This window comes from Marmota marmota, unplaced genomic scaffold (assembly GCF_001458135.2).
Source record: "Marmota marmota marmota unplaced genomic scaffold, marMar, whole genome shotgun sequence".
Taxonomy (NCBI): domain Eukaryota; kingdom Metazoa; phylum Chordata; class Mammalia; order Rodentia; family Sciuridae; genus Marmota; species Marmota marmota.
This window is the reverse complement of record NW_025999969.1, coordinates 870,061-881,067: the sequence shown is the minus strand read 5'-3', so window position 1 is coordinate 881,067 and position 11,007 is coordinate 870,061. Positions and strand designations below refer to the sequence as shown.

The following is an 11,007-nucleotide window of genomic DNA, read 5'->3' as shown; positions in this document are numbered from 1 at the left end:
TATCATCCCTTCATCCTCAGCTTAGCTCTTCCACAAACATCATGCCAGATATAATGGAAGCCCGATGCCACTCTCCTCCTCATATTTCTCCCTTACCCAGAGCAACTCCAAAAAATCCCACTACAGCTAGAGTATGTGCCAGACACTGAGCTATACAAGCACTTGTTCTCATGGTATCCTGTGGGGAGGTATCTGCTTTACAGAAAGGAAAAGGGTTTGTGGACGTGAAATAATTCATCTAGTTAACAGCAGAACTGGAACTTGAAGTTTTGATGGGCTAAGACAGTAACTGCTTATCCACATATGACATGTCTGACACTAAATAAAAGGCTATCATCTCCCTCTCGCTCTGCTCTACCAGATCGTAAAATCCCAGATTTAACCCTATACGAAACAGATCTGCAGGTACATACATGTTAGATTTTTTGTTCTGATATGCTTATGTCCCTAGAGCCTGTGGAGCCTGTAGGAATAAGGGGTAAGGGGAGAAAGGTGGAAAAGGACAGGGGTGTTTTGTGCTGCACATCACATCACTTGATCTCAAAATAAACTCAGCCAAAAACCGGACTGGAGTGAATCCCAATCTACTTAGATCTGGACTTGCCCCAGAGTGGGTTCAGAACACAGTTCATTTTCAGGAAAGAAAAACATAAAAGTGTGTTTCTTGCTTTAGACAAGGAGAGTAAAGGTGAGTGACATTTTTCTCTCTTTGGAGCAACATCAAAATGGAGTCAGCAAAAACCAGCCATGGGTGACTAAACTTGAGTCTAAATCTTGCTTCAGGTTGCCTGGGCTCTGGAGGTTCCAGTGTATCTCAAGGATCATCTCAAGTCCCTCTGCAGAATCCAGGCATGACAGCCAACCACTACACCATCCTGTGCCCTCCCCAGTACTCCTCCAGTTCCAGAGGGTCAGAAGAAAGGCCTTGGAGCCAGAGATCCTACTTGCCTCCTACTCTCAGACTCTTCTCCACTGGGGCCCACTCAGGTCCCTGGCTATAAAGAATCCACCACAAGCCCAAAGACTGAAAAAAAAATGTTTTAATAAATACAAAAATCTCCAATAATGACTCTGCTCAGCTCAGGGGCAGCAGGAGTGGAGTGGGGGGACCCTTAGTGCTGAGTGAGGATAAATTAAAAATCCCAACAAGCCAGTGACATTATATACAGAAGGAAGGGGGTAGGCTTCTAGGCCAGAGGCCAGACAGTAACAAGGCAGGAGTTGGAGTGGATATGGCCTTGGTCTGCCCAGCTGCCTCTCCCCCTTGTGGAGCTGTGATTCCCAGAGGTAGTGGGGGAAGGAGAAGAGGCAGAACCGAGGAGCCAAAGGCACTGGGCTTCCCTATAGGAGAATGCAGGGTCCTCAGCACCACCCTTCCCCCAGCTCAGGCCCCATCCTCTTGGTCATATGGCCTTGGGGCTGCTCCCTAGGAGCCTTCAGCTTCTTTCTCAAGCTCTGGAACACTCCTGGTCTCTGGGGCTGCTGCAGACAGAAGTAGGTAGATGTTGGAGGAGGAGAGTGGGAACAGAGTGACATGGAGAAAGTTATATAGGGGCCAAGCAGAGTATCTCTGCTCTGGGCCTAGAAATGCCAGAATTTTCCAAGCAAGTCCATGCATACCAACTGTTTGCCCCAAAGTGTAGTTGCTTAATTCCTCTGAGCTTCAGAAATCTCATTTAAATAGAAATTGTAATAAATAACAGCCCACACCCCAAGACCACTCTATGAAGGTAGGCTAGGAAGGCACCTGTGATGCAGACTGCGTGGCTCTGACATCACAGGGGCTTTCTTCCCTCCCTGGGCTCCCTGCAGCCAGCCCATAGCTGCTGCCCTGGCCACCCTCACTTACGCCGCCGGGGTGTGCAATGGGAGCAGCATCGACTCTCCTTCCCTGAACTGCAGGATAATGACAGTGAACAGTCATCGCGCTCACAGTGGGGCACCCCTGCCTGGTGTAGGACAGAGCAGTTGCTGAGGGTCACCGGGGCCCACCTCCAGGAGTCTGCCCTCCCTGGAAAGCTATCCCCCCCACCAGGCCCCCATTACCCACTTCACACAGGCTCCCACTTACCCCACACCTGCAGGTGATACAGCTCATCTCCCCAAAGGGGGGCACAGATGGGTGCCAGCTCTGGCTCTCTGGAAACCACTGTCCCGCAAAACGGCAGCCCCGGGGCCCGTCAGCCTGCATGGGATCCCCCAGCTGGGGGTGGGCCCCTGGCCCCACTGTTGGCAGAAAGAGGCAACAAGATTTTATTCCTCTTTGAATTCCCAACACCTAGCAGTTTCTGGCACTTAGTAGTTGATGGATAGATGGACAGACAGGGCAAGAACTGAAGCCCATCACACCCCAGTAGCACATGCACATTCTTCCCACTGCATTTAGATCTCTGCTCCATGCCAGACACAGTCAGTGCTGAAGTAGCTGAGAAGCCCCTTCCTCTCACCTTCATCATGCCCCTCCTCACCCAGGTCAAGGCCTGCCCCAGTCCTAAAAGTGAGGCCTCAGTGCCCAAATCCCTCACCTGGACACTGTTTGCAGCAGTCAGTGGGGTTGGCGCGGATGGGCTGGGCACATGCCAGCCGGGGACACTGCACCTTCTCACAGTGAACCTCTCCAGTGCCCCCCTGTAGAGATCCATTGAGTGAAGGGTCAGGAAGAAGGGAGGACACATAAACCTCCCTCTCCTTTTACCACTTCAAATAAAACACATATGTGGCCTTTTATTCAGAGGCCTGGGCTTGCTTTATATTCCTAGGCTCAGATCCTCATCATCGCGCCCTGCAAAGTAGGTACCATATTTGCTTACAGGAGAGGAAAGGGTGAAGCTCAGGGAGGTTCAGAAAATGCCCAGGGTCACGTGGAGCCAGTCAGGGAGCAGAGGCAGAATTCACACCCAGGTCAGCCATTTCCCTTCTGCTACAGGAAGCTGGAAGCCAGCTCTCAAAGCCCAAGGGATTTTTCTCATGGTGTTTTCATCCTTGAACCTTCCTCACCAAGGACGGCAGCCCCCTCCCCATCTCTGCAGACCCCGCTGGGTTATGGCACCAGAGAAGATTGGGCAGCCATACCTTGCAGGTGCAGACAGCACACTTAATTAAGCCAAAGGGGGGCACGACGGGGTGCCACCGGGTACCCGCTGCCCGCCAGCTCCGGTCACCATCAAAATAGCAGCCTGGTGGGGGACAGTGCCCAGCTGTCATTAGTACTGAGCTCATCAGCTGGGCCCACAACCAAGGCTTGAGCTTCAGGGCAGCCCCACACTAGCTAACCCAAGGGCCTACTGGGTGACTGGTAACACTAATGAGGTCTGTCGGGTGTCACTTGGAATCTGTACCCTTCACCCCACACACGTAGATTCTCTCCCTCCTTTCCCCCTTCTGGTCCAACCCAAGGCTCCTCTGGATGCTCCAACCCTGCAGGCACTCTTCCAGCTCACCCTCTCCCGGGTCCCTGCTCCTTGGCAGCCCTGGCAGGTCTCTAGCATCTTGTTTTTCTGTGGAGCCAAAGAAATGGTGAGGCAGAGGATGACCATCCCTCCCTAAAGGAAGCAACCCCAAGGGCGGCCCCTGCACTACCTCTGCTCCCCTGCAGGGAACTCACCCGGGCACACGGGGCAGCACTGGTCAGGTGCCTGCACCGGCTGTGGACAGCTGGGGGGTGGACATACCACCGGATCACAGATCACCGTTCGTCTCTGCAGAGAGAAGGGGAGCATTGACGGGGTGCTGAACTCCTAGCCCCAGACCCCGGGCTCCAACTGCGCCCTTTCAGGGCCTCCTACCTGGCAGGTGCAGAGGGAGCAGAGAGGATCGTAGTTGGGCGCCCAGCGAGCCCCGTGCGGGCGCTGTTGCCCCTCGAAGAAGCACGTGTTGGGGTCTCGGGGCCGCCCAGGGCCTCCAGGTTTGGCCGGCTCTGGGGCTTCTGGGCCGGGGACCGCCTGCACAGGCAGCGCCGCAGCCTCTGCANACTCATTTCTCCATCTGAGGTGCTGTTGCCAAGAGTTTGCTCTGCCATCAAGCCAGTGCCAAGGGTGGTCTACCCACCAAGATGGCGCAGCTGCCTGCCTCTGGCTTCATCCAGACCAGCAAAAACTGCAGCAGCATTGTCTCTTGTAGTGGTTTTTGGGTTGTTGTTTGTTGGTTGGTTTCAGGTGTTGGAATGGAACCCAGGGCCTTGTGCATGCCAGGCAGGCATTCTCTCTTAAAACTCCAACAACTCCTGGCAAAAGCCTATGATATTCGTGATAATAAGGCAGAGCAAGGAAAAGAGAGCTGTAAACGCTAAACAATAACTCAAAAAGCACACAGAAAGAAAACATCCCCCCAAAAAAAATTCTCCACAAAGAATTTTTCTTGGTTTGTTTTGTTTCATTTTATTATTCATTTGATTTTTTTTAACTGAATTTTCTACTTTGAGCGAACTTTTTTTTTCTAATTTTGAGACTAATTCACTAAAAATATCATCTAAAATTTTAAAATAAATCTTGGTATATTAATGTAAGGAGGTAGGGATGGGGGAGAAGCACAGGATAAATCAAAGGTAAATGAGGTTGGATCGTTTTGGGTTAGAGTTTTAATTTTATTAGAGTTTTAAAATGTCTTTCATTTTATATGGGTCTGTACATATAAAATGTACAGAATCATTATATTTATGATCAGATAAAAATAAAACACTATTTCTTTTATACCTATTAGGAAGTCCCCTTGCCTATCTCTGGAATAAGGGGGAAAGGGAGCTACTTCTGAAGGTTTTCCTGATGCCACTGTCAGTGGTACCTCGATTGGAACCGCTAAGAAAAAAGTTCCTTCGTAATGACATCAGCTTGCTTTAAAAAAAAAAAGGTCTCCAAAACTCATGAAAAACACAGTTGATGTGAATCATATGTCTGAGTGGCAGAGTTCCCGCTAAGTTGGGCAAGTGCACAGATGTGCAGGACAGAAATTCCTCTCCACACAGTGATTATTCCCCTTGGAACTGTTGAAGGTAAACAGGCTGGCTCTTGTCCCTTCCTGGAAACATAGCTGTGAAGTCCCCATTTCCCTACCTCTTCTCGCTCCTCAGTCATTTAACCCTCCCCCTTGTCAAAAAGTAACAGGATCTGACAATAATCACTTGCACTTGTTGACAGACAGATTGTACTTTAGCAAATGACCTAGTATCTAACCGGTCATTAGCATTTTAAGACTCCCATCTTCCTGTTTCACAAGGGGAAAAAAAAAAAAAACTCTACTAAAAAATCCCAGGCATCAGCCAGCAGGTGCAGTAATGCTTTTGCCAAAAGGACAGGGGGTGGGTCCTGATAGTAAATCTGACTTAGATTTCCGGGGACCTGGGGTGGGAGGGGCTTAGGAGGAGGGTTGCTGGGCCTCTCCTCAGGGGAGCTCCTACTTTTCCTGGAGAACCAATGGGCTGGGCTGGTTCCAGCTGCAGAGTTGCTGGGGGAAAATGAAGCATCTTTTGTCCTTCCACATCTGGGGTCTGCCCTTCCAAGATGTCTACCAGGTATTTCCCCTCACCCTCTTTCCTTTGCTCCCCTTTTTTTCCCACATGAACCCCTTTCCTCAGGAAAGGAACTTTCTAGGAACTTCTAATATAGTGCTTCCGTAGGTAACCTTCAGTGAAATTTTCAAACTGCAGTCTACCTTGTCTGTCAACCAGCATAACTCTTTATGCTTCTTGTGACATTTTGGCCTCTAATTTTTTTGTTTTGTTTTGATTTTTCTTGCAGTACTTGGGGATTGAACCCAGGGGCATTCTACCATTGAACCACACCTCAAGCCTTTTTAGTTCCTTAATTTTGAGATAAGTTCTCACTAATTTGCTTAGGCCCTCCCTAAATTGCTGAAGCCAGCCTCAAACTTGGGATCCTCCTGCCTCAGCCTCCTGAGTCACTGGGATTACACATGGGTGCCACCACACACAGCTTGGCCTCTAACATTTCTGACCACAAAATATGTGCTCAAGTTACAACTCTTCCTTAGTAGAGATTGTAAGATAAGTCCCTTTCCTAGTTCTGTATAAATCCTCCTCCCTTCTTTCTCCTTCTCCTAACTTCCAAATGTCTAGGTGAGTTGTATCTTATGAGCAAACTCATACAAGCAGATTGACACATAATGTATGTACCTGGTAATAGCTATTTCTTTAACTCTTCCTCTGTTTATATTTCATCTTTATATAGTATATAATTTAAAAGTTAGATGAGGCACAATTCCTTTAGATTTGCATACGATTGAGTAAGACTTCCTGCTCAATTATGAATACCCCAAGGGGCCGATTTTCTCAGCGTTCTCTCTGACTCTGAGCTCTGATACCTACTAATCTATTGATTTCACATGAACCTCATAATTATGGCAGGTGTCTTCCCTTCATCTCTCCTGACAAGGAACTTAGCCACATTTGTAATTTAAATAAAATCATTGCCTATTCCCATGGTTCATTCCCTCTCCTTCAAGTCTTTATTTAAATCTCACCTCACTGGAGTTTCTCATCCAGCTCCCTTTACCCTGAAGAACCCAGTTCCCCTTCTCCAGCTGTGTCTTCCAAAGCACCATCTTCTTTACATTTTATGTATTTATTTCTACAACTTATTTATTATATTTACTGCTGTCATTTGGATGTGAATAATCCCTCAAAGGCCCATAGGTTGAAGATTTGGTCCCCAGTCTGTGGCTCTATTGGGAGGTGCTGGAATCTTCAGAAGTTGGGGCCTAGTGACAGAAAGTTAGGTCATCAGAGGTATATGCCCTTGAAGGGGATATTGGGACCCCAATCCCTCCGCTTCTCTCTCTTTGCTCCCCAGTCACCATGAGGTGAACAGTCCTCCCCCACTGTGGACTCCCAGCGCCACATACTGTGCTACCACAGGCCCAAAGCAACAGGGCCAATGACCATGCACCAAAACCTCTGACATTGTCAGCCCAAAGAAACCTTTCATCCTTTTAACTTGATTACCTTGGGTACTTTGTTACAGTTACAGAAAGCTAAGACATTTATTTTTTTTTTATTTTTTTTTTTTAATATTTATTTTTTAGTTTTCGGCGGACACAACATCTTTGTTTGTATGTGGTGCTGAGGATCGAACCCGGGCCGCACGCACGCCAGGTGAGCGCGCTACCGCTTGAGCCACATCCCCAGCCCTAAGACATTTATTGACAGTCTTCTCCCACTAAATCATAAATCCCACATGGACAGAACTTTTTGTCTGTTTGATTCACTGCTGACTCCCCAGCACCTAGGACAGTGCCTGGCCCAAAGAAGATACTCAATACATCTTAGTCGAGTGAATAAACTTAGGTGAAATCTTGATGATATGGCAATTTTTGCTGAAAGTTTGAGTGAGGAACTGTCTACAGCCCTGCTATTCATACGGATCCCTGGTCCAGCAACAGCAGCAGCAGCAGCCTCTGGGAATTTGACAGCAATGTAGAATCTCAGGCCCACCCCAGACCTTCAGAATCAGCATTTGCATTTTAACAAATTCCCAGATGATTCAAGTGCACAATAAGGTTTGCAAAGCTGGGAGCTCCAGGTCTATATCACAGTGACATGTAAAACTTTGACACCCCAGTTCTCAAAGGCTTTCCTTGTATGTAAAAAAAAAAAAATAGCAGTAATGAGTCTCTCCAAGGGATGGACCTAGATGCCTGGGATGGAGTGGGAGGAAAAGACTATGCCCTACATATTATTTTGTGCTTTTGGCATGCAATTATTACCTGTTATTAATTTACAAGATAAACAGTGCCTAGTGAAATCCCTTCAGCCACTTTTCCATGGAATGTGTCTTCCTGGCCGCCTTTCTCTGCAGCCTCCTGTCTCGCTGCTTCTTAGCCCCTACCCCAACTCTCCCCTCACTATAAAGACTGTCTCTACTGCTGCAATACAAAAAGCAGAAGAAAAACAACAGATGTTTTGTGTTTTAAAGAGCTAGTTCTTTACTTTTATAATAGTCTTATTAGAGAGAATGTCCCGGTCTCCCTCACTTTCCCTCAAAACCAGAGCTTCTCAGGACCCAGACTTCCATGTTCAAAGCCCCAGGGTCACCAGGAATGTGGGCAGCAGCAGCAGCAGGCTGCATATGTCATCTCCAGGGTGTTCTTGCCATGCATGTGGAAAGTCACAGCCATGGCCACCTGCTCCAGTTTCATGTGCTTCTTTGCCAGCCACGTCAGATTCATGAGGTCCACCAGCTGGCTAGGCTGAAAGAACATGTACTTGGCGGGCTGTCTTCCCCAAACCTAGGCAGCAGTCTTTCTGCCCCTGAATGGAGAAAGACCAGTGCATTGCTCATCAAGCTGTTCCTCTTCAACTGGCACCTGCTACCTCCACCGGTACCGTGCCAGTCCCACCACACACGAGAGAGCGAGTCTCTGTCCCAGAGACCAGGGACCTCAGCAGGATGCAGGAGTTTCCAAAAGAAGAAATCTCACAAAAAGACAGTGGCTCTGCCATGAGCCAGACCCACAAAGGAAAAAAGACAAGAAAAAACTGGGAATGACACCTCCCAAAGAGTAGGGCCCCTGGCTGCCAGGAGACATTTCCTCTGGAGGACCTCTGTTGCTGCATGCAGATAGAACAAACTCCAAGCCCACTCTACACCCATCGGTGGAGGAGCTGGGACCCCACTGGTGGCCTCTAGTCAGTTTGCTGAAAATCAAATCACTGAATGTCAATTTGCCAGATTCTCTGAGCTGTTGAGGATTTTTTTTCTCTTTTTGTGCCTCCCTAGACATTTTCCATGCCAAAGGACAGATACCCACACGTGTGTTCCACTGCTGTCCCTATTTGTACATGTACTCCAGCTCCAGCTGCTGCCACAAGAATACCCCAAAGTGGGACATCACAGCCACTTCACAGTGAGGACCCAAGCACTGCAGGGGCAAGACCCAGAATGGGAGTGGATCTGGGCAACTAAATGTTTTAACTAACTACACCTCAGAAAACTACTCAGTGGGTTTTTGTTTTTTTTTTTTTAATTTGTTACCTGGAGTCGGGGTACCAAGTGAATTATTCTTTCTTCATCTATTTTCATATTACCACAATTATTCACAAAATTTACTTTTATGAGGAGCAAAAACAATTCTGACAGCTCTCTTTATACATGAAACCAGTGTCAAAGCCAAACACCGGGGCTGAGGCTGGAGATCAGTGGCAGAGCACTTTGCCTAGTGAGGCACTGGGTTGGGATCCTTCGCACCACGTAAGAGAAAACAAAGTAAGGGCATTCTGTCTACCTACAACGTTTAAGGCTGGGAATGTGGCTCAGTGGTTAAGCATCCTTGGGTTCAATCCCCAATACCAAAATAATAATAATAATAATAATAATAATTATTATTATTATTATTATTATTATTATTATTATTTTAAAGCCAAATAATGGTACAGAGGCGGTTTCATTCTCAGAGGACTAAAATCACTCCAGAATGCCCAAGAAGCCCTCTCTTTTTGTCATTTGTAACAATGGTATGACCCTGACCACATACGTAGACACTACATGCATAGACTCTCCATGCATTTCATACATAGATGTCTTCTTCACACATCTCTGACTACCTTAAAATGTGACAAGCTAAAATATGTCTCTCCCAGCATGCTCAGTGAAATCATTCCTTGCCCCAATTCTGTGAAAACTCTCCTGTCACTTTTGTTATGTCAGAGTGTCACTTTTGCTTTTTCTATTTTCCATTATTCTTATAAAAGACAAAGGGGTGAAATGCCAAAACAAAACAAAACAAAACAAAATACTGTTGTTCTGAAAAATTTTTTGAAAGCAACCCACTGGTCTTTGGAATGCAATCTTTGCTAATAGTTGAACATCTCTCATGAAAATGGGGCTCCTGGATCCCCAGTCCCAGTAGATGCCCGGGTACTCCCTCATTTCTCCCTCTTCCTGGAGGCATTTTCAGAAGTCTATAATCACAGTTTGAAAACTACCTTTCATAAGTCACTGTCATAAATTATTCAAACACACAGACACTGCTCTGGTGACTTGGCCAAAAATGAGCTGACGTCTGCCAGCAGCCCCATGAGGCTATAGCTCTAAGCTAATGACTATCCATCACCTGACAGCTCAAACCTGGATTTTGCATATAAAATAATGAATAAAGGATGTCACTGGGAATTCATAAAAGGTGGTTCCACCAGTAGAACATGTCAAAGTAGAAGACTAAACATGAAAAATTTCTTTTTGAAAAATAGATGTATCAGAACTATCCCATTCGTCCAGTCACTTAGAGCATCTATGTATGACCTCTGCCTTTCTGCTGGAGAAGGCCGGTCAAACCCTCTACAATGCAGAAGACTTCATTGTCCCCAGCATTAGATACCAAATTTTAAACCCTACCAGTTACTATTTTGAGACCCTAAAATGTTCTAACCAGGAAAATTGACCCTCCTTAGGTTGTTTTAGAGTATGGTTTGGTTTCTTTAAAAAGGACTCTCTCATTATGTGCAGTTAGTTGTCTAAAGAGAAATGAATGGGGCGCCTCTTTTTTTTTTTTTTATTTGAGACAGGGTCTCACTAAGCCTTTTTTTTTTTAAGAGAGAGAGAGAGAGAGAATTTTTTAATATTTATTTTTTAGTTTTCGGCGGACACAACATCTTTGTTTGTATGTAGTGCTGAGGATCGAACCCGAGCTGCACGCATGCCAGGCGAGCGCACTACCGCTTGAGCCACATCCCCAGCCCCTGGGCGCCCCTCTTGAGGTATCTGCACACCAGGACTCCAAGGGGCCTGACATCAAGTCCATCACAAAATGCAAAGGACTGGAATTCCTGAGTCACTACACAACCTCCTTGGGGCTTGGGCAGGGCCTGGGACTAGCCAGCTTTGTTGGAGTGCAGGGTAGGATGGGAAAGGTGTTTCAAAGACTTGTCTGAAAAGGATTCTACTCTGCCTGATCCATCAGCTGTTCATTCATTCGCTCAGCTGACATCTAGAGGCCTGCTTTAAATCCCTGCTAAGTGCCTGCAATTCAGGATCCAGAGGATGAGATTCTGCCTCATGG

General features: G+C 46.9%; 1 protein-coding gene across 1 annotated transcript in view; it reads right to left on the bottom strand.

Moving 5' to 3' along the window:
* Positions 1-1,022: 1,022 nt before the first annotated feature.
* The window catches only part of Chrd (chordin), a 17,845-nt gene continuing 7,860 nt past the window's right edge, over positions 1,023-11,007 (bottom strand). Inside the window, exons 17-24 of the mRNA XM_048804014.1 lie at positions 3,786-3,992; positions 3,605-3,698; positions 3,441-3,497; positions 3,073-3,176; positions 2,526-2,628; positions 2,072-2,226; positions 1,850-1,949; positions 1,023-1,482 (exon numbers count right to left, since the gene is read on the bottom strand). Of these exons, the coding sequence (XP_048659971.1) occupies positions 1,427-1,482; positions 1,850-1,949; positions 2,072-2,226; positions 2,526-2,628; positions 3,073-3,176; positions 3,441-3,497; positions 3,605-3,698; positions 3,786-3,992 (876 nt within the window). The 3' untranslated portion in view covers positions 1,023-1,426. The remainder of the gene's footprint in view (positions 1,483-1,849; positions 1,950-2,071; positions 2,227-2,525; positions 2,629-3,072; positions 3,177-3,440; positions 3,498-3,604; positions 3,699-3,785; positions 3,993-11,007) is intronic.